We start from the raw sequence: 25,374 nt of genomic DNA, 5'->3' as shown, positions 1-25,374 counted from the left end.
GGTAGAAATTGGTTGTATCTAAGTAGTAACTGAGCAACTTCTCTCATAATCATACAATTAAATAAGTGTATTTTATTATTATTTTTTGCAGGAGCAAATTCCGAAGATTATGCGCTGAAAGGACAAATAACAAAGACCGGATTTGATGAGAGAGAATTTCAAGTCATCTCGCCATCTACGGATACTATTTCGAATACCTACTATTGTGATTTGTTGTTCTTTGAAATCAGTTTGTTTATAGTATTCTTAATTTTTGCTTATTTCTTAACGTTGTTTATCAACAACATTTGTTTGATTCTTTTATCATATGAGTGCCTTGTTTAATTACTATTAAATCATTTGAAAAAAAACCCGCCTTTCTCCGTTTTCTCCGACCTATTCTTGTAGTTATTGTCGGCACATAAAAATACGTTAGGACGTGAAATGTAAACAGTTATTACAGTCTTAACCTGTCTAAAAATTCAAGAGTCATGAGCAGAGATAATTATTTTACACGTTGTAAATGCTTTTGAGCACATTTTCAATGTTTGGCCTCTATGGCATCCATAAACAGACCGAACAATATAACATCGAACCTAATTAATGCCTGCTGACCTTTTAAGTATGATCTTGGGAAGTCTAAAAACTTTCTAGTGTATTTTTTCAAGTTGCTTAAAAATGTTGTTACAACATTAAGTCTGTAGGCCTAGAAAAGATAAATTGCATTTTCTACTCAAAATGTCCACTCATGCTTTATTACTATTTTTCTATTAGTAGAGTTTGTATTTTTTTTCATTTTCTTGGATCATGGTCAGACTTTCATCAGACGGCACCGTCACCGAAGACTTCATCCCTCAGACAGTACTAATGGAAGGTTTCCGTGTCGGATATCCTCATCACCATAACATGTTGCGCATTAAAGCGTGGTTCCCACTAGAAAGCAACGCAACGTAAAACAGCGACGTATCGACGCAAAGTGATGTATTGCGTAATCACAAGTGGGAACATGAAGCAGTGCTGCAAAAATCGCAGGTTTGATTTCACGCAGGCGGGGCAAACACAATTATTGGGAGAGCATTTTCTTACGTTGCGTAGGTTGCGTTACGTTGCGTTGCTAGTGGGAACCAAGCTCTATTATTCATATATAGAAACATCTGACACAATACACACTTTACTATTAGCATTTTGTTCTAATTTATTGTAAAATACGAGTTCCAATGATTGATTACAATGGTTACTATTACACAGTAACCCCGGTGAGCTATGAAACCTTTCAATGCAACTAAAAGGTTTTACTAATATTGCAGCAAAAAAAACCCATACAAGTTGAAGTTGTATGTATCTTAAGCTCTGTTTACACTATCAAACTATGTGACAACAAAATGTGATGTGCCCATATATGGACACATAACATCATACACATCCATTTTATTTGCATAGGCATACCCAGCACAAGATTTCCTCATCTTCTCGGGATTATGCCTTCCTCCATAGCCAATTTTCTTAAATTCACTTTTCTTTTGTATATCCAACAATCATCTATTTCCTTTTTAATATACCTTACCATTTCTGTTTATATTTTTGTATTGTTTTGCTATGGAGGAAAATAAATGTCTTTTGAAATGAAATACCCTTACCATATTTTGGCACATAAACTTATTATTGAACAAATTATAACCATGATTAATCTTAAATTATCCTAAAATAATTATATAATAATGATAAAAATACACTGAATGAAAACAGATACTATCACTACATTTATGAAACAATCAAGAAATAAAAAAGCAATTAACATATATTTGTTCATAACGGTAATACAGTTTAGATAATGGTAATAAACCAGAAATAGATTGGTATAAGCCAGATTTACCTTATGTTACTATAAAATGGCAGAATTTGAATTGTTGGGGATGGATTCAGGAATGTCGCTTACTGTTGGAATGTAAAATAAAACCAAATGAACAACCTGAAATTACAAGAAAACCCACCAAATAAACTAGGTTTTGATGATAAATGATGAAAGAAACATACACAATTGTAATACTGAAAACATAAAACTAAATCATATTTACTTCTTGAATGAAAGATTGAAAAATAAAAAAAAAATAATACCATAATTCCGACTAAAGGATAACATAACTATAATATATATTAATAAAGCAGACTACATATTTTAAAGTAAACTATATATATATCTTAATTTAATAAAAAGCACACTTCTCCATATAAAATTAATGTAAAGTTTAACTTCTTCAGTAAAACAACTTCACAGGTAAATTGTGTAAACTGATTTTCTTAACAATTAATAATAATAATAATCATAGAGTTATGTAAATGAGTCTCAATTCATATCAGTTTTGGCTCAATTGTTAATAAAATCCGTAAATGATAGAGAAAGGGTTTCTGAACTTTGACCTTGAGTACTACAAGTATTGTAAAAGTTTGGCGTTTACACAAACAGTAATACTAGCCTAGTCAAATTTAAATAAATGTACATATATAATATGTAAAGCGGAATAATACTTTAAAATTAAATTAAACACATTAATTCAACATAATGTAGCACACTAACACATTATAATATCCATTACATACCACCTAAAAATATATCGCTTACAAAATAAATTATTAAAATAATTAAAACATATACATTTTTTATATAAATTGTTAAAACTGCTAATCAATATAATGAAAATAAATGCTTTAATGATAAAAGATCTGGGAGTATGAACTGTATCTTAATAAATCGTAATAATCGTTTTCGCAATAAAACATAAAATCATCTTTGTTACACACACAGAGTATGATATAGATATTGCACTTAGCGTTAACTAAAAAAGCACACTTTTTACTTTAAAAAATGAAAAATAACCTGTATGCCTGTTGATAAATAATTAAAATTAATTTTAAACTGCTTTGTTTTGCTTTGGCGGAGAGCTTTGTTTTTTGATATGTTATTGCTTTCATATTTTAATAATTCATTCTTTTGGTTTAATAGACGATTTATTAATTAATAATATTTTAAAACACATTTCGTATATAATAGAATTGAAATTATAGAATATGCTTATGAATTAGAAGTTGAATTATTCTGAAATGTTAATAGGCAAGATGCTAGCCTAACAATCTCAAAATCCTGGATCGAATCCTGTCCAAATCACTCCATAACTAAATAATCTATTTTTATATCTTCTGACTCACACAATTCACTAGAAAGTCACTGATAAATATAAATAAAATGAATTTTAAAATAGCACATTTTAAATTGATAATCTGGTAACTATGATAAATACTACAGTAAAACGTCATATAACAGGTATCATGATATTCTTGTATTTATCATGCCTAGGGGCAATAAACTTCAAGCAGTATGATATCTGCTGACTGAAACCCTCTAAATAATCTCACAGTATAGCCTATGTGGGACAAAGGTTTACGCCACAGACACAACACTTCTGGCTTTTTACTGTCGCTAGACATGAAACTGTACATGTATTGGATGGGCAGATTTTACATGTTGTACAGCAAGCATTTAGTTTTCAACAATATATTATAAATATTATTCTAACACCTGTTTTAAACTAGCTACTTAAAATCCTTTTCAATCAATAGTATAAACCTTAATTCAAGATACAAGTGGCAAAATTGCTATATTTTAACATTCAATAGTACTAATCTATTTTTGCTATAATTTATGGTGAAAACATAATTACCACATAATAGGTAGAATACCAATCTATTATTACTTTGCATACAGGAAACCCATCTCTCAGATATATCATTAGTTTTCCAGAATGGAGTAGAAAATTAGTAAAAACTAGGGTCAATTGGTTTCCAAATACTTTTACAGTATTTCGTCTATATTATAATTGAAATTTCTTTAGATGAGTTAAGAGAATATGTCTTTTTATATATTTCATAGTTTTACATTACATTAAACACACATCATTATTGAGTCACTTTAAGTCACTACTCAAAACTCACCTTTTCTGATTTTTTCTACAGTGCCATGAGCAATGAATGTTGGAATGGCACTATATAAATCGAACGATTGATTGATTGATTGATTACTACCGTATTTCAGGTAACATATATTGTATTTTATAACTATTAAAGAAAATCTCTTAGAACAAATATAATTGTGCGTATAGTTAGTTTTACACACAAGTATATCAAGTGCTTTAAAATCTAATATCTATAGTACTATTCTAACCATTGCAATAGTTTATTTATATTTCAATAAAACAAGTTCAACAAATACAACCATCTATAATTTTTTGCTATTTTTACTGAACATACAATGTACCCAGAAAAGGTAAAGCTGGTCATGTTGATAGTCTAGATGGATACTTGGATAAACAATTCATTGCCATGCTGTCATTGAAATTACCTAAAATATAATGGAATATTCTTTAGACTGTAGTCTGAATGAATATTTGTTTGAATACATTTCTGTGATATTGGCTGCTGAAATCACAGTGGCAAAATCTATGCTAAAAAATTGCTTTATCTATAGGTAAAATGTTATAAATAAAAATTATAAACCTAATCATATTTTATTCTATATAACATAATTTGTAAAATTTAATCATCCTTTTTTTCATCCAATGGTTTACTATTTTGAAAGTCTTCATTAAGATAATCCTTGTCAACCTCGTCAACCGGACGTAGCCCGGCATACAGTTTAAAGTTAGCAGCAGTTTCGGTCATAGCAGTAGGCCAAACCTTGCCTGGCTCAGGCTTCTTAAGTTCTTTCGTTGTCGGGCTAGAACAGTGTTCTTCATGCGTTTTTGTTATTTTCTCTTTGTTTTCCTTGGCACTTGCCAAAACAGCTTGATCAAGTTTCTAAGAAGATGCAAAATATGAAAAAAAAAAAAAAAATTCAAAATTCAAAAAAGACAAAATTGAAAAATAATATTAGTCTTCAGAAGATATTTGTGTGTGTGTGTGTTGCTATACCTATATGAAAGCAGCAGATTGATTGAATAAATGTTTCATTTAAACAGGTTTCATTTAAAACAGAGAGAATACTTCATTCATTGAAACAGTGACTCTAACTCAGCTCTAGTGCCTCATCAAATAGAACAGTCATTCTTTCAAACCAATGAAATATTCTCACCATTCAACACATAAACATTAATTATGAGATAATATATTGTAAACATAAATAGGATTTCCACAAGTCAGTTTCGAACAAAATAACAAAAGCTCATTTTAAACAGAGAGAATACTTCATTCATTGAAAGAGTGACTGGTCTAACTCAGCTCTAGTTCCTCGAAATAGAAAAGTCGTCCTTTCGAACCAACAAAATATTCTCACCATTCAACACATAAATATTCATTATGAGATACTACAGTATGTAAACTGTATGTAAACTTAAATAGGACCACAAGTCATGAGTTTCAAACAAAATAACAAAAGCTCTAATAATAGAGTAAAAGGAATATACCTTTAACGCTTCTCTTCTGTTGAATTCCAATTTAGCCATCTGTAGTGAAACCCAATGTGGAATATCTGGAATGGCATAAGCTATTGCAAACTTACAGGCTAAAGTTATATGCTAGAAAAGAAAGCAACGAAACTTTAAACAAAAGGCATTCTTAATACATCACAATGCAACGCAATGCAAACAAATGTGATGTGCCCATATATGTATCATATATACATCACTACCATATTTGGGTACACTTTTTTTTGTCAAAATAGTTTGATAGCGTAGACAGAGCTTTAGTTGCTTCAAGTTGAACATGTTCCATTTGCAAAATCTTAAACCTAATACAAATAGATTTTAGAATAACAATTGGACTAACCTCAAGAACGACTATGATCATGATGACATTGGCAGTGCTTACTCCAGGGAATGCATGTTCAATTTGACCAGATATACCAAGGAGTCCAAAGTTGACAAGAACACCTATTACACCCATCAGTTCCATTGCATCCTGAAATGTGACAAAAAGAACGTAAATAAATTGTAGGAATTGAATATTGGATTAAATAATTTGGATTTGTTTGAATTGTTGAAAAAACAAAACATTTTCCTGGATAGCCCAAAAAGCTTTAAGCTCTTTGTGCCTAAATATGGTAGTGATATGCCCAAATATGGTAATGATATGATATCATCGTGTCCATATATGGGCACATCATATTTTTTTGTCCCATAAAGGGCTTTAGAATTGGTTTTCAAACAGTCACCAGCTTTGCATTGCACAAAATGCTCAACATATTTAGAAAAACTGAACAAACAATGTACACCCAGATCAAAATAATGCATGGTACATGATATGTAATCAACAGTAATCTGAGGGTCCATAATCATCAGATTTTGCTGCATGGACCACCCTATGGTGAAATAAATGAAATAATCAAATGACAATGATACACTTCATTGTGTTATAAAAAAAAGAGATCCAATCATAGTAAAAGGAACATATGAAAGTCTTGACATACCTGCCAAGTTCCTATGTTTTCAACTCGTTGGCCAAACGGCCTCTGCAAACTTGTACATAACTTAAAGGCATCAGTACGTATTTCAACAAGGTTGTTCAAAAGAGCGCATATACCAGCCAATGGGAACGCAGATGAAAACAGGATCACATAACCAAACTGAATTAACATTTCAAGATAGTCATCAAACGTATCCTGAAAGAGACAATAGAAATATGAGATGGGGTTTTTATTTATAGACCACTGGGCTACAGTAGCAAGACCCTATTTACAGTACATGATGCAATGAACCGTGACCAATGGCCTGAAATTTTAAGTAATGAATCCTCGGAGCTGTTGTTTGGAACTTAAATTTGACCCAAATCGCAAGTGTAAATTAGGCCTAAGTTAGCAGTAGATTTAACTAAGTCATATTAAAAAACTACCCACCAATTTTCACTTTAACTAGCCCACTATGATGCAAAGGAATGTACATTAAATGCCCAACTGCTAGTATTAGTATCCCAGTATCAAACGAAACAAACAGAATTATAATTCTTTTGTAATTTATTATGATGTGTTATTAATATTATATTTCCTATAAATTGAACTAATGATTTATGTTTTCTAGGGTGGATTGCTATAAAACAGTCTTAACTGATGGTCTTAACTCCCCGATTAAAGCCGGCTTTATCAGATAGACGGTCTTATTAAAGCCACTCCTGATAGACCATTGCTATAAAACAGTCTTAAATAAGACCACGTAAAGTAACAAATTGAGACGTACTTTGCGCGTAGAATACCAAATAAGGTAATGTTCGTCACGCTTGTTCAATTCAGAAATCATAACAGTACGTACATTTATACACGAGAAAATCTATTCTAGGCCTATTGAATAAAATCACCGTTATTATTTGATTTAACACTTAAAACTTGTTCAATTGGTTGTCTTTGACAATAAATAATACGTAAAAGCAACAAAAAGAGAGGTTTAAGACTGTTTTAAGACTCCTTCGAGTAGGTTTTAATTTTAAAGACCGTTTACAGGTTAGACCGCGGTATAGCAATGGTCTATAATATAAGACTACTTGCTACGTCACGAATTATAGCCGGCTAAGCGCTAAGACCGGTTATAGACCGCTTATAGCAATCCGCCCTTTGTCTTCAAATTCTGGAATAATAAAATGAATTAAGGAATTTGTAATTATTTAATCAAAATGTTATTAAATACCAATAGAACTATGCTCTAAAAAGTGGTTTTCACTACATTAAAATTCAAGTATGGTAGCTTTAAAATTTGTGGTTGGAAACTAAAAAAGAAATATGTAGATGAGATGACTATACAACAGTAAATAATACCTCATAAGTTTTCATACAACTCTCAACTTCAGCTTGAGTTAACGTGAACATTTCAGATTCATTCTTCTTCAATGAGTGAAATGTTGATTTCTTTCTGGCATTGAATAGTTCAGAATGTTCATCTGAAATTATTATTAAATTCATCTTCGTTAACCCATTCTAAAATGTTTCGTTTTTCACGATCAATATTAAAATTACATTAGCTTTAATATTTTATTTTTCATAATCAAAACAATGGCGTGACACCTTCTTTATCTAGTGTGAACACATACTGCACTTTGGCTTGGTTCCCAGTCTATTGTCTGGCCTAGTGATTCATCATAATAAAAAACGAAGCTACTATTTCCCAGTGATGGACTTGTTTATATTTTCCTCAACTTCACTGCCTAAAGCTCTATCTACACTATCAAACTAGTTTGACAAAAAAGTGTGATGTTCCCAAATAGGATAGTGATATGCCCAAATATGGTAGTGATATAAAAAAGTCTTATATCTAAGAGAATAAAAATATCCTTACATATTTTACTTAAGTGAAATAGTAAAGGATCTCACTTAAGTATGATTGGTGAATACAGCCACAGAGTTTTAGTGATATATCCAAATATGGTAGTGATATATCCAAATATGGTAGTGATATGACATGATCATGTCCATATATGGGCACATAGCATTTTTTTAACTCCAGCCTAGAATTACTCTAGAAGATGACAACACAAATTTCTCAACATTATTATCTTGAATTACATGGTACAGTATACTTTACCTTTTTGCTCATGCTGTTCATTTTTCTGGTCTATTTCATCCTGTCCTTCATTTAAATTCTCATTATCCTCACTGTCTTCATCAAGGTTAATGTTCTCTTCAGCCATTTTGTAGGTCATGTGATACATCTTAACTTTTTCCATTATGTATGGTAAGATGGCTTCCTTGGCATTTCCGATAATTTGCTTTGTGATGAAAAGTGTAGCGAGTGTCTGCAGAAGTTGAAAAACAAATACATATTGTAAGCTATTCACAAATTGTACTTTAAACAAACATTTCTTTTCTGTAAAGCATTATATTTTTGAAATAATAATAAATTGAAATATTAACTCCTTCTCATTTAAAAAATTTTTATTTTAGTCTACACTGTAGCATTGTTATTATTATACTGTGACCTCCTTCCACCCATATATTATACTCTGTATACATATTTTTGTTTTCATTTCATTTAAATGAGTGGAAAATAAACAAAATGAAACAAAACTCCAGAGCAGTTATGTTGATGAAAGAAATTACTCCCAACCCACAATTCTTCAGTGACAGTTTTCCAATGTAAAAACATTCTCAGTCCAGCTAAGATCATTTTGATACTCCATTACTCCCCAGAACCCCTAACACCTTCCCGGGAATGACCAAAATAGTAAATAAGGATAACCATATTGAAAAACTTACTGCTCTAAGTCGTGCCATATCTTGAAGATAAAAAGCGACGTAAAATAATGACAAAAAATTATTTATAAATTGCACCTGAAAGGAAAACAAAATTGTATTTATTTATTTAATTCATACGCATCCAACAGCAAGTAACTCGCCAATTACAGAATGGATAAACTATTTTATAATTTATCGTGCTCATGAACTAAGTCTAATTTGAGACTCAGGGAGTGGAGTTGAAAGATTCGTGAGTTACAACAACCACTTTACAATCCAAGGTTAGGATTGAACCATAGATCTTAAGATCGGAAGGCAAGCACGTTAACCACCAAGCTACACTACTAATACAGTATTACATTTTATATAGTATATACTGTACTACTTTACGATTATTTTACTTAAATCTGAAAAATATATATTTTTTTTAAAAGAATACTAAAGTTTTCTTGATTGTAATACATATTTCGTACTTACAACAACTAGTTTAATTATTAGATGGTTTTCATATGTTTCTTGAAGTCTGTAGTTTTCCATATCATTCAACCACTTTGCAATCTTCTTATAGAAATCTTCAGTTATGTTAATACAAATTCCTAATAATACCTTTGGTACAAGGCTTACCCAGCTATGAAGAGGGTACAAAGATTAGTGTCAGCAGGTAAAAGTCAGTCACCAAAAAAAAAAGGTTTTCACATTATAAATATAAAGTACAATGAATAATCACATTAATTGCAATGGTCTTATAATGGTGGAGGAGCGACACCTCCCTTTATGCAATGTTGATGTAGGGTGAACTGTATGTGTTAAATTCTATAAAAACTATCAAATATATGTTTTTTACCTTATAAATAGTATAAAATATTTATTTATATATGACAATTCGGAGACACGTCTCCCGGAGTCAGAGTCACATAGACGTTAAGGCTAGTGGCTAATTAAGCGGCCTCCCCCTTAAACTATGGTATCTTAAATTAATACAGAAAAACAGTAAAAGAATGAAAAATTCACTAAATAGAAGTACAATGAATAATCATCAATTACAATGGTCTTTTCTGCTGGAGGAGCGACACCTGCCATTATGCAAGGCAGGGGGATACTGCACGTGTTAAAATCTATAGCATAGCTTTTATACAAAGCCCCAGATGATTGGACATTGAATCACCAATCAGGTTGAGCTACGTCACATATGACTGTAACAGTGTCAAACATAGCAAGGCTCTTGAAAAATGAGTTTCTCTAAATTTTGGACGATCGAATATGAGCTAATGATAATTTCATTCAAATCCAAATGGATGAAAAAGACAATGTTTAAAGATAAAAAAAAATGTCCTCACACCGAGACCTGAACTTGGATGCAGCTACTTTCTATGCATACACCCCACCATTCAACCACTAATATTTCTTACCCTGGTATTTGCTCTTCATCAATTTTCTTGTTTACATATTCTTGCAGCTCAAATATTGAAAGCATTGAAAGAAAGACGACGACAATGCAAAGACAAATAACAGGCAGAGTAACAAAATATCTAAAGAGGTTCCGCTTCCAGGCTGGATAGTACGGAGTTGGTCTGCCAGAAATGGGGCTCTCAAACAAATCACCCTACAAAGATACAACAAAAATGTCTCTATTGGTACTGGTACTGGTTCAAATAACCGTCTCACAGAGACATCTGGTAGCCATTGACTTAAAGTTTGCATTTGGATGTGTTACTTTTAAATGTACAGTACGAGAGTGACTACTACCAAATTGCACAGTCACAAAACAACTTATAAAACAGTTCGTATATACAGTTAAAATTATTGCTGGGATATTAATATACAATGATGTGTATAGAAAAGAACATTAATATGCACATACAGTACCTTCTATAACAGTTTAAAAACATGAATACATGAAAAATGAACATTAACAAAATCACTCATAGAAAAAAAACCTGAAAAATAATTATGCTTTAACTTATACAATGACAAAATAAACAGTTAAATTCAACCAAAAACCCATTGGCTGGCAGCCAATTTAACTATTTTTTGCTTTTTTCAGGTAAACAATTTTTTTTAACTATTTGTGTGAAATTATGACATATTGAACAAAAAAAAAATAGTCAAAGATGCTACTTTTATGTTTTTAGCATTCTTTGACTATTTAAAAAAAAATTAATAATACAGATATATGTTTCAACAATTGGTTGGTAAAGATTTAAATAAAAGTTAATTACCGTGTACAGAGGTCGAGGATCTGTAATAAGTTCATGTTTAGAGTCCAATGTACCCCACTGGTAGGCAAGCTCAGCACTGCGTCGTTTCCAAGACTCCAGATAAAGTGTACCCCAGATGATGTTGAAAACACTGAAGATTACTATGTGTTTATCATGATTTGTCTATAAAATTAATAATTGAAATGTTCAATTATACAAAGTCACTTTAAATTGAAAATATGCATTAATTAAAATTCAATTCAATTTATTTCCACATACACAATAATAAATACAATGAAGTAATCATGTGGGGGGAGGGTTTATATAAGTCACAAAAGACTTTAAGTTTATTTATATAGAATATTATAAAGTGATGCACTGAAAAAAGCGTGACAACAAAAGGCTACATTAATTATTATAAGCTAATAATAGCGTAATAATTACACAGATATTGTATCTGTAAAAAGGATATTAAAGATGAATATTTGATAGATAAATCATGTATGATTCCACCAAACTTTCGAGTTAAAATCACGATTGTGAGACATTTGATAAATAGGCACACTGCCTTAAAATGTCTTGACATGATAATAATAAATATTTGAGCATACAACATTGGTATTGTATTATTTTGTTTTATCTCAGCCTGTTAGTAAAGGTTTTTTTTTTCTGTTGGTTGTGAATTGAATAAAATAAAAAAATGACATAAAAAAATAAAACATTAATAGTTACAGTACTTGCAATAAAATATATTTTATTCATTTAGTTATTTCGATTCACATTTTTAAGTCAGTGGCACACTGTATATCCTTCAGAAATAACAAATATGAGATGATCTTGAAGAATATGATTACTATAATATTCTAAACATATTAGTGTGTTCTATTAATATCAACAATTAAAGGACTTAGTAGATATTATACATACATCATCATTACTTTCTGTAATCCATAATATCGTACCAAAAATAGCAGGGAGTATCAAAGCTGTAGTGTACCGACCCAGCCAAGCAAAATACATTGCTATTTTAACTCCAAAATAATCATTTATTTCATCTGAAAAGACAAATTAATTCATAAATATCACGTTTTGTCAAAAACTTGGTTCTAAATTGGATACAACGCAAGGATGCATGCGCAATGTAAGTAATTTAACCAATAATAAGAAGCAATAATAATAGGTAAATTTATAAGTATACATATCAACTAGTTGAATAATTAATTTATTATTTATATTGATTACCCGGGTTGTTTTTTAAATACAGCCTGTACCCAGTAATAGGTCAATTTATAAAGTGCATACTGTATACATATATCCACTAGTAAAATAATTATATTATTTATATTGATTAAAATTTTACCTAAGGGTTGTTTTTTAAATACAGCCTGTACCCAGTAATAGGTCAATTTATAAAGTGCATACTGTCCTATACATATATCCACTAGTTAAATAATTATATTATTTATATTGATTAAACTTTTACCTAAGGGTTGTTTTTTAAATACAGCCTGTACCCAGTAATAGGTCAATTTATAAAGACTGTATACATATCCAATAGTACAATAATTTATTATATATAATGATTGAAATTTTACCTAAGGGTTGTTTTTTAAATACAGCCTGTACCAAGTAATAGGTCAATTTATAAAGTGCATACTCTATACATATATCCACTAGTTAAATAATTATATTATTTATATTGATTAAACTTTTACCTAAGGGTTGTTTTTTAAATACAGCCTGTACCCATGTCTGTCTCAGTTTTGCTAGGTCATCATTATTGTGAAGCGGGAACACCTGTGATACTACGCCCTTTGACAATAGAACAGAAACTGAAAATAAGAGAACAAAATATACAAACAACAAAAAGAATGAACTTAATTTTTATTCAAAACAAATTTATACAATGCATTTTCAGAATATGGTTCATTTGATAAATAAATATCAGGTTTGGGGATGCATTCTTTTTTTTTCTATGAGTTTAAAACAGAAAACATGAATAATTCATTATAATAATTATGACATAATATAGGACATTATAGGAAACACTATATACTGTAAGCATGGAGAGAGATTAAATACCTGTATGTCAACAGGTTTCGCCAACTGAAATGTTTGTTCAAGTGGTAAAGGCTTTTAGTCTATGACATTGGAGCACTGGTTTCGAGGGCTATCAAAAGAATTTCTTTTTTATAATTAATAGTTGAGAGATATTAATTAGAGGGTTAGGTTCAGTTATATACCTCCATGTATTTAGGAAGTAGATCAGCTATCTTGCAATATGTTATCTTAGAAAATAATTTAGGTAATGCACTATTTCTGCGTTACATGAGTGGTGTGGTTGGTTGAGGAGGTTGGCATCCAGAAACTTTGATTATCCATATTTGGGTAAGATAAAATTTATGTCACTGCAATATGAATGCCCCTTTAAACAATTGACATATAAACAACCAATATATTACTAAGTTCAAAAGTCAATTCAAGGATTAGCTTTCTTGGCAGCACCCTTTGGTAAAGAAAAACTCTCCTTTAAAATATAAGATATTCCATCATTGTGTCATCATTGAGAATTTTAACTCATTACAAAAAAAGAACTAATTTTTTCTATGACATTTAATATTCTTTCAGTAACAACAGCTATTGTCTGTCTCTTTAATCTAATGGACACAATTGATGAGAACCCATAATAAATTAGTTTGATATTTGAAGCAACCTTCTAATAAAGAAGAACCATAGCAACAAGAAACTATTGTAATTTCTTGAATGGTTTTGCTATCATGAATATACTTAATTACATTATAGTTAGTTTGTTTACAAATAATATATTTATCGTGTTTCCTACATTATCTACTGTACGTATCAGATAGCATATCTATTAAAAAATTGCAATGAACAATATTTAGTTATCGTATTAATATTTATTAATTCATTTTATGTAGAGAGATGCAAATGTAAGGTAAGAGTCTTACCTTAATGATACAAGCAATGCGACAAGCGTTGGATTTGGACTCATGATCTCACGATCAGTAGTCCAACGTCTAATACACTGCGTCACATGCCTTATATAGTATGCCTACTGTAAAGGCCAACTCAGACAGCTTTTTACGATGTCGGACAAGTTGTCTCGTCGGGAGAAAATTAACTCGGCAACCTAAAGATTATGCCCGTGCTTTCTCAAGCTGACTCGTCTCATCGGGATTCAAATCAGACAGCACTGATGAGTAAAGACGTTTCGTCGTACGACACTGCTTGAGTTGGCCTTAATAGGAATGTACTGTACTGTACAGTAGCAGTACTTACTTTGCACAAACTTACCTATTGGTTGTCCATCATGGAATGTAATCTTACCAAGGCTCTCATTCTGTACTGCTCTTAAATTTTGAAGCATGTGCATTACAATTGCTTGTCTGTCCTAAGAAAAAGAATTTTTAATTACTAAATATTATGACCGTAGACTTCTTTTCATTTACTTTGTTTACCTCTTCATCTGGTTTTTCAATGTACTGTATGAAAGAGCCTTAAAGTTCTGTCTACACTATCAAACAGATATGCCCATAGGTGATGTGCACAAATATGATAGTGATATGCTTAAATATGGTAGTGATATTACATGATCATGTCCATATATGGGCACACTACATGTTGTCACATAAGGTTTGATAGTGTAGACAGAGCTTTACGGTTTTTTTACTGTGTTCACATAACATAAACACTACACTCACTTGTGACGGGAGAAATTCAGTTTGATTATCAATGCCTTCAAAGATTGCTCGTTCTTCGCACGTAAACTCTTTTAAACCTCCGCCATATTCTTCTTTAATTGGTTTACGAAGTGCTAGATTTTCTGCCCCTTTTAATAAACTGTAAAAATGCGCAGGAAATCTATGTCGATTAAAATATCTGTTCTCCAGTTTTAATTAATATATTTTAATATATAAATCATGCTAACATGGTGTAAATCTTTTGTTACAGTACGTCCTTTCGGTTCAATTATTAAAGCATGCCAATCCCCAATGCTCTTCTACTTACAGTACTGTTGTACCGTTTTATTTATTGTTCTTTTCTTTTATATTTATTTGTTTATAATAATATTGTACAAGTTCTCATTACTAGTGTGTCATGTAAACAGACACAGCATGTGCAAATACAACCTTCAACTAGTCAATACAGTGTTTTTTAAATTTTATCACAGACTGCAGTAGTATAGCTTATTTACTAAGCATTCTGTTTTTGTAATATTATTATTCAAATTAAATTCAAAAACTTTTACTGTCCAATATTTATAAAAAATATAAAAATTGGAAATTTAATGTTTGACATACACAAACACAAAAAAGCACAAAAATTTAAATATATAAAATGGAATAAGTTGATTAAGTCTACAAGTCTATCTATTGCTCATCTTGTTATATGTTATATTGAGCTGGGAACAAATGAATTATGATACCTAGTAGTTATAGATATGATAACTATGCAATTGATAGCCAGAACGCAGTAAGTTGTACTCTACAAACAGCAAATGGCTGTGATTGGACTTAATACGTTTGACCAGCGTTAAAACAGAATGATCAAACTTAAATATGTAATATTATGCAATTTTACATTATAAAATCTTGGAATTGTATGTAAAAGGAATCACATAAGCGCAAAGTAATCTAAAACTTACTTTTCATAGTTGGCTGAAAGATAAAAACCATGAACTCCTGTGTTGCCATGATGTCTAACTTGTACAACTATCTCGGGCGTACGTGCACGCAAACGAGACAATAACCACATCAACGTATCATCTTGAGTCTTCTCGGGGAATGTTATAAGAATGTCGCAATCACGTGTCGGGATTGTATTCATCCATAGTCGATTAGCGTAAACAAATTTACTTGTTTTCGCAAACTTCTTGCCAAAAATCTTGGCTACAAATGTAAATAAAACAACCTTTGAATATACTGTACACACAAGATTTAGCTAAATTGTTAAAATGTTCCTAGTTAGTAATGATACAAAATTGTCATTAAATCTAGCTATTAAAACTACAGTAAAGAAGTCGTACTTTAGAACACCCCTATTCAAGGGACGCCCCTATTAAGGAGAAACTTTTCCATGACATGAATGATTGGAAATACATGTTTTAATACTGTAGCCAATTCCTTATTCAGGGAAGACCTATATTAAGCTTGGTTCCCACTAGAACGTAACGCAAGGATGTAAACGCAACGCAAGCGTTTTAACCAATGACAAGCGAAGTTATAGACAGTTAACAATCACAAGTGAATAAGCCATTGCTTGTGATTGGTCAATTCACTTGTGTTGCGTTACGTCCTTGTGTTGCGTCGCTAGTGGGAACCCCGCTTAAAGGGGAAACTTTGGTGGTTCCTAAATGTGTCCCTTTAATAGAGATTCTACTATAATAAAAATTGAAAATTTACATCCTTATAACATATATCAGTATGCATTTTATTTTTCTCTCTTTAAATTTAATTTATATACAGTAGACCCATTATTAGGGGCTCCTTTGGGGACCCAACAAAGTGTTCTTTAAATGGGGTGTCCTAAAAAGGTGGTTCTAACATTAACATTAACTAGAATACTTAAATTTACCTAATATAAACATTTTCTTTATTATAAAAATTTCTCAATGTTAAATACCAGCATATTGTGTTTAAATGCAAATTACTTTACACGCCTCTGCACTGTGCATAATCCACTAGTCAAAATTTATGTTTTTGACAGGTTGCTGACATTGACAAGAGGAATATTATTAACCAGCTTGCGATATGCAACGAACGAACGACAACTTTGCCATATTTAATTGTCCGCATGCAGGGAAGTTTGGGCATGCTTCCTCACTCATCAACCCAACAGTTTGGACGAACCGATGAAACATTGATTGACCTGACCTCAGCTTGTTAATAAGTAGGTCTCTCAAATGGAAAGCTCCTTTTCCCAATATACATACTTTGATTGTCATTTGGAAGCTCTATTTGATCTCTAGGGCTATTTCTTTCTTATTTCTCTCTACACTCACTTACTACACTGTTGGTCCTAGCACTGAGCCTATCTTAGGACTGAGTTTCTGTTTAAGCTTCTAGAGTTCATTTTAGACCACAGAAATGGTCATTGTAATAGAAAACATTAAGTTTTTTTAGTTTGAATTTTGTAGATGTTCAATGTTCATAATTAAAATGAATCTAGGCTAACATTTTAATTCAAAAAAGCATTTAGAAATGATTGCAGACCTTAAAAATATGCACACCCAGACTAGTTTTATATTGAAATCAGTATTGTAATTGAATTTGTAGATGAAACTCTTTAATATTCATAATTAATATGACATTTATAAATGAAGTCAGACTCTATAAATACACCCAGATGTTATGTTGTTTTCCTACAAGCTGTATGAAAAACAATAGAAAACCAGACTTGTGATCTTAAATAGTAAAGGATGCTTATTAATATTCAAAACTAACCAAGCTTAAAACATATCTAGAATAAGATGTATAAATTAATTAGAACACTATAAATACACCCAGATTGGTTTTATATTGAAAAACAATATCTTAAATTGTAGACAAAAACATGAAAAATGAAGATTAATTAAATCAGACTTTGAATATGTTATTTTGTAGCTTTAATAAAGTGAATCACTTCCGTAGAAAAAACCAAGAAAAATAATGTTTTCACTTACTTACTAAATGGTTAAATTCAATCAAAAATCCATTGGCTGGCATCCAATTTGACAATTTTTTGCTTTAAATTCCATTTTTTCAGGTAAATAATTTTTTTTTTCTATTCAATTTTTGGTCGAAGTCAATAACTATTATGTGACAATAAAGTGTCATATTCACAAAAAAAAATTTAAAAAATTATTTTTCAGGGGGACAATACATCTTTAATATTTATAAATGAAATAAATACATTGATACAAATCTAAGCATAAATATTTTACTACAGAAACACACTCACCTTGTTGGTACTTTTTTGAAGCTGTTTTTGTGAATTTTTGTTGCTCAACTTCAGCCATTTCTACAAACTACATCAGACAACATGAAACAACACAATGTGGAAATTAACAAAAAAAACTAAAGCCACGAGTGCAACAATTTAATAACTGTGCCCAACATCACAATCCGTGAACGAACAAATCAGTGTTGTCACTATTATACCAGCAAACAACCTATTAAAAAAGATTCAAATCAAACGTGAAACATACCATGCAGAATTGGTAGATAAACATTGACAACAACAGCAAGATGACATAAAACAAGGTAATGGCTTGTTATAATAATAGTCATTATTATAATTATATAGATTTGAACACAGCTGTTTAATTACCAGTATGGAAATTCAATTTAATTGAAATCCAGGCCAGCACACTATTCATAAGTAAACATCAGGGGATAGAGAGAACGTGAAAGTGGCAAGCCAGATTGCTAATTAAAGCTCGTTTTCAATGTCATTTACTAATTTAGGAACTAATTTCAATCAATCATATTAATCTATCATAATATATTATACCGTAATAATATAGTGATTATTATTTACAAGGCTATAATTAAATAATAATTAACAATTAACTAAGATAAATAATTTGATAACTGATCCCCAGTTAGCAGTGATGGTGTACCCCAGTTTGGGTGCTAGCTTGGTGGTTTTGTCTTTTTGTTTTCTTCCTTTTGTTTTCCACTCTTTCTCTTTATTGTCGAGCACATAGAGACATCGTTTATTTGCGCTATATAAATCTATCTATTATTATTTTATTATAAAATAAAATAATTGTTTGTGTCATGGTTTAGCTAAAAATTAACAGAGGTATAATTCAGCACAAGGTCAGGATTAATAAAAAGTGAATAGTTCCCATTAGAAACTCCCAGAATTCTGCTACATCAACAGATAACAAGTACGAGGTAGCCTACTGATAAATCCTTTTCTTCTGGGTTGCTACTGTACTAGTACTCTATTTCCTTAAATACTCTACTTTAAAACTACACAATATCATGCAATTTATATAATAAAAAAATACAATTTTAAAAGACAGTTTTAGACACACATACCAGTAAGCTGTTAAGGCTACTGAGGCAGTAGTGGATAGGAGGAAAAGCATCACAAGAACCATTTTAGATACAAATATTCAGCCACACTTGAGACAAAAGAAATGTATGATATTGCGAAGATATGAAAATATATAATACCTGCAACTTTAACTGCTGTGAAATTTGAACTAATTGTTGGCGCACGATCCATACTTGGAAATTAAGGCTTGTTGTCAATGTCATGCATTATCAAAGACCTCGATAAAAAAAGATTGTTGTTATTTGTTAATTTCTTCAGAGCTGGATTCAGTAGTGGTAGTATAACTATGAACCATCTTAAAGGCCAGGTGCGGGCAAAGAATTTCTATTGATCATACATTCCAATAATTATCGATCTATAGTTTCCCCTATGTTTCATAATTTTTGGGATTTTATTTGTGTTACACAAGCTTGTTGAAAATAAGCACTTTCTTATCAGTGAGGGGATAGTTCAAATTACACAGTAAAATCTCTATTCTTTTGTACACAAATTTTGTAAATAGAGAGGCGTTTTAAAAAGCTATGAAAAATAAACGGTGTGGTAAAAAATGTTATCAGATGACTAAATATAGGTAATATAACTTAAATATTACATTTCTGATATTTTTATTCAACTTCAGATTTTTATTTTCATGCTATAGCAAAAATTATCCACTGTATATCCACCATCTTTTTTCACCGTCTAGGGAGTCACCAGACATGTTATTACATTAGGTTAACTACCTAACTACTGAAAAAAAATTATCCTGGTTTTTATGGAAGAATTTTGCCAAATTTTGTATTTGACCATAATACAGGAAATTGATGTTTTTTCGTCTTGATTTCTGTTACAAATATTTGATTTATGTACAATTAATCAAATATTATATTTAAAATTCATGCCTGTACCTGAGCTTTAATGCACATGTGAGGACTTTAAACATATTTTGCACTAGGCGAATTTGTTTGTGCAAATCGAAAGTGTCAGCTTATATTCATGCGTAGACGGATGGATTTGGTAGATAAAATATAAATATGCATGCGTATAAGCTGATGTTTTCGATTAGCACTAACAAAATGCGCCTAGTGGAAAATTGGCTTTAGGTTGATAAAGTTTGGGATTAAAGGAACCAGGGGATGATTCAGGATGTTGGGAAATAAGAGGAAGGGGCATAGACCTACTGGGGACATTCCAACCCTCAAGATTTCTCCGGGAGCCTCCCAAAATGTATGCGCAATTTGAATGATTCGCACAATTTGAAATTGCGCAAGGATGAGTAAATATGGAGCTTCTACTTTTATGCTTGTTGTTATTGTGTGTTCAACAAAATTGCACAGCACAATATGAAATTGCAGGAAATCCTTGGAACAATTTCAAATTGGACTGGAAAATTGCAATTTAAAATCATTTGTATTGCGTATAGCATATCTATCTGATATACTAATAAGGTTTATCGAAAATATCTTAATTTCGCAAGGAAGGGTTCTGGCCCTGGGAGCAAACTTCTTGACACGTACATATAAATCACAAATCACTCATTTGTGACGTTTGCTCGACTCCCAACCCTTCCAGTCCTTCATAATGCGCCACGCACCCTATTTGCAATCAACCTTATGTAAGCCAGATTCTCAAACTACGCCTCTACTATATACTGTAGTAGGTCGAGGATGAGTGTAGCACTTGAGTAGGCCTGGATTTACATAAGCTCTAGGGCAGGTATCGTATAGTCTTGTCCCCACACAGGCCCTGCTGGATGGCGTAACTGGCCCTGATCACTGTATGATAAGGCTGCAGCGCTGGTGGTAGATTTACCATGGAGGTAATTTCCATGGATTTAATCAGTAGTTAAGTGACAGTTTATGATTTAATCCTAATATTGTATTTGCTTACCAACTACAGGTGAAGATTTTGCTCACCTAGGCCTAGCCTATGCGTCTCGTCTCTATTTGTGTGAAGTTATGTGTGTATCCTCTCCTCCTCCTTCGCTTCCCGTTGACTTTGTTTTTTTGTTGTTTTTAGTTTCCTATATCCTAAACTGCGCCCTCAAATTCCAGCCAAAGATATAGACCGGCAGCCAAGCGCATTTCGATCAAGCGAACAAGGTACCAATATCCGAGTACAGGAATATTTATTACGTAACACAATATATCAATATATGGACGTCTGCCGGGTCCCCCTGCTGGGTGTGGCCCCTGGAGCACCAATTAAGGGTCAGAAAAATGGGCTAGATCATGTTTTGGGGATACCACATAAAAGCAACTTAGAATTAACAAACATACTCTACTAAGTATAAAAAGTGGATTGCCAGACAAATTATCCACTGTATTAGCCCCGCCAGACACGCCCAAAAAGGGTCACTAAATTTGGGCTAGATCATGTTTTGAAGATACCAAATAAAATCAACTTAGAATTAACAAACATACTCTACTAAGTGTAAAAAGTACATTGCCAGACAAATTATCCGCCGTATATGTCCCGCCAGACACCCCAGAAAGTTTCCCCCTGTTAACACCGTGATATAATTGGGCCAAAATAAATATGGAAAGTACCACATGAAACCAAGTTTAAATGACTAGGTACATTTAACAGAGTACAGAATGACCCCTGCCAGAAAAATTATCAACTGTATTAGCCCCGCCAGACACGCCCTAAGGGGTCCTAAATTTGGGCTAGATCATGTTTTGGAGATACCAAATAAAATCAACATAGAATTAACAAACATACTCTACTAACTATAAAAAGTGCATTGCCAGACAAATTATCCGCCGTATATGTCCCGCCAGACACCCCCGAAAGTTTCCCCCTGTTAACACCGTGATATAATTGGGCCAAAATAAATATGGAAAGTACCACATGAAACCAAGTTTAAATGACTAGGTACATTTAACAGAGTACAGAATGACCCCTGCCAGACAAATTATCCACTGTATTAGCCCCGCCAGACACGCCTTAGAATTAACAAACATACTCTACTAAGTATAAAAAGTGCATTGCCAGACAAATTATCCGCTGTATATGTCCCGCCAGACACCCCCGAAAAGTCGACCCTTATTTAAGATACTATTCAACAATAAATATGCGGCGTCAAGATCAAAGAAGTAGGGGTATCTTGATGACAATAAGTATTTGTAATCAAACTAAACACTTTACTAACTGTAGAACATGAGCTGAGTTTGTGTTTCGTCCCCGGTTTCGTCTACAGACGGCCTGGTTCAATTCTAGCCAATAACCTCACAGTATAGCTTAGGTGAGTAAAGCCTGGGGTAAAATGATCCGATATAGGCTTATATCGGTACTGGCACTTCACTGTGGTTGTCATTGATACCGAGAGAGCGTAATTAATTTGAAATAATGTAGGATAACTGAAAAAAAGGATAGGACTATACTATACTTTTATATTAAGGTTTGATAAGGACATTATACACTGTGTTAATTGTAACTGTCAGTGGCGGATCTAGGATCTGACGAGGGGGGGTGGCCACGAAAGTGGCAAATGAGGTGCGTAGCACCGAGCGGGGGAGGGTTTGGCTCCGAAAATGTTTTGAAAAATAGATGCTTACACACTGTTTAATAGGCTAGAGAAACTGTTTCCATCACACTTCATAACAAATATTACATAATGTAAATTTAAATAAATCCTTCCTAAATACTGTACGGATCTTTTTCGACAAACTAATAATAAACTTTGATCGAAAAGGAAACGAAAATTGAAGCCCTTTGAAGTAATTGTAAAAGACACAGAAGGAACATTGATTGAATTCTTTAGTAGACTGGCTTCTGACGATGAACCAGACCAGAGAATAGCAGAAGAGTTTGTCTGTTCCATGTATGGCTTAAAGGGTGATGTCAAAGATGTCAATGATGCCAGGTTCATAAACTGTGTCAGATGACAGGGAGAATGGATACTATAGGTACTATATCATCACATTTCATAAAAAGGAAAATAATGAATCCATAACAGCAACCTAAACTACAATACTGTATTTCATTATAAGTGTTCTTGTCTGTGGATGATTAACACAAAGTAGCATTAATTAAAAATATTATTACCAGTATTGAACAAGATTTAAAATGAATTTAACACATTGATAACTAATCATCTATATTATCTTAATTTGTTTTAGGAGAACCCAATGTCCAACGTGAAGAAAGTGGACTGTGCACTTCTACCGCCTTGTGCGAACACCTTGCATAACAAATTGCAAGAGGCACATTTTATCAGCATTCTGTGGGGAAATGCCAACTCTGCACATTCAGGACATGGCTTGGATCCTCTCAATTACGGATGGAAGGAAAGCAACGGATGCTATATTCCTGACTGGTATTTGGGACATGCAATGCCAGATTCTTTTTTTCACGAAGAGGAAGATGTTACAGTGAATATCCAGAGTGTCCAGCCAGATGTTGCTGCTGAGTATGACGATGATGATGACGATTCATCTTTCGAAATTGCTTGGAGTGATGATTCAGATGATTCAGAAAGTGAAACAGAGAATTTACGCTGCTGAGTATGACGATGATGATTCATCTTTCGAAATTGCTTGGAGTGATGATTCAGATGATTCAGAAAGTGAAACAGAGAATTTACATTAATATCAATAATCATGAAGACATTTTAATAGCGACTTTACTCACTCATGTAAAATCTATGGCCCTCCATTTCCAAAATAATTTACTTTTATTTATAATGAAAGAAACTTTTAATCCAGTCCAATCTTGAATGAATGTATTTTGATTTATTATGTATAATTATCCTACGATTTGCCGCTGGCCGGCCTTTACGCATAATATTAACATTTGACAGGGTCATTGCGTTATTGCTTGCTTTGTGAATGTAGGTACCTACCGTAATCATTTCATTTTAAACATGGTTCATGTACTGTATTTTAGGCCAATTTATCACAATGTTCACGGGGAAAACATTTTGTAAATACTGTATAGGCCTATGACAGGTCATACAGTGGGTGTGTCGGGCAAAATACTTTTTATACTTTGTTTGTTAATTTTAAGATGATTTTATGTTGTATCCAATGTTTGATCTAGCCCAAATCTGGGGACCCCTTTGTTATGGATGTAGGGAGGGGGGTGTTATGAAGGCCTCGTGCAGATCATGCAAATAATTTGGCTAAATACTAGTGTGTTTAGAATAGAGTGTGTTTGTTTGTAGGTATCTCCGTTACCTGATCTAGCCCAAATTTAGGACCCCTTTGGGTGTGTCTGGCGGGGCTAATACAGTTGATAATTTGTCTGGCAGCGGTCATTCTGTACTCTGTTAAATGTATCTAGTCATCTAAACTTGGTTTCATGTGGTACTTTCCATATTTATTTTGGCCCAATTATATCACGGTGTTAACAGGGGGAAACTTTCGGGGGTGTCTGGAAGGACATTACTGCGGATAATTTGTCTGGCAATGTACTTTTTATACTTAGTAGAGTATATGTTTGTTAATTCTAAGTTGATTTTATTTGGTATCTCCAAAACATGATCTAGCCCAAATTTAGTGACCCCTAAGGGCGTGTGTGGCGGGACTAATACAGTGGATAATTTGTCTGGCAGGGGTCATTCTGTACTCTGTTAAATGTACCTAGTCATTTAAACTTAGTTTTATGTGATACTTTACATATTTATTTTTGCCCAATTATATTACAGTGTAACACAGGGGGAAACTTTCGGGGGTGTCTGGCGGGACATATACGGCGGATAAGTTATCTGGCAATGCACTTTTTATAGTTAGTAGAGTATGTTTGTTAATTCTAAGTTGCTTTTATGTGGTATCTCCAAAACATGATCTAGCCCATTTTTCTGACCCTTATTTGGTGCTCCAGGGGCCACACCCAGCAGGGGGACTCCGGCAGACGTCCATATATTGATATATTGTGTTACGTAATAAATATTCCTGTACTCGGATATTGGTACCTTGTCGCTTGATCGAAATGCGCTTGGCTGCC

The 25,374-nt window shown here is 32.4% G+C and overlaps 1 protein-coding gene across 2 annotated transcripts; it reads right to left on the bottom strand.

Annotated features, from left to right (window-relative positions):
- Positions 1–1,086: 1,086 nt before the first annotated feature.
- LOC140051856 (anoctamin-8-like) lies at positions 1,087–21,370 on the bottom strand. Of its 2 annotated transcripts, XM_072097184.1 has the most exons (18): positions 21,316–21,370; positions 19,566–19,663; positions 18,340–18,550; positions 16,046–16,289; positions 15,102–15,240; positions 14,695–14,791; positions 13,095–13,211; positions 12,307–12,434; positions 11,401–11,562; positions 10,591–10,784; positions 9,659–9,809; positions 9,203–9,277; positions 8,532–8,742; positions 7,769–7,890; positions 6,434–6,625; positions 5,794–5,925; positions 5,433–5,543; positions 1,087–4,827 (listed from the first exon to the last, which is right to left on the bottom strand). In XM_072097184.1, exons 3-18 carry the CDS (start codon positions 18,395–18,397, stop codon positions 4,567–4,569), a joined length of 2,394 nt encoding a protein of 797 aa, XP_071953285.1. In that variant the 5' UTR covers positions 18,398–18,550; positions 19,566–19,663; positions 21,316–21,370; the 3' UTR covers positions 1,087–4,566. The 2 variants fall into 2 exon arrangements, with proteins under 2 accessions (XP_071953285.1, XP_071953284.1); XM_072097183.1 differs by lacking the exons at positions 19,566–19,663; positions 21,316–21,370 and adding an exon at positions 19,428–19,508.
- Positions 21,371–25,374: the final 4,004 nt, after the last annotated feature.

This window comes from Antedon mediterranea, chromosome 6 (genome assembly GCF_964355755.1).
Source record: "Antedon mediterranea chromosome 6, ecAntMedi1.1, whole genome shotgun sequence".
NCBI lineage: Eukaryota > Metazoa > Echinodermata > Crinoidea > Comatulida > Antedonidae > Antedon > Antedon mediterranea.
The sequence above is the reverse complement of the archived record's forward strand: the minus strand, read 5'-3'. Positions and strand labels throughout refer to the sequence as shown.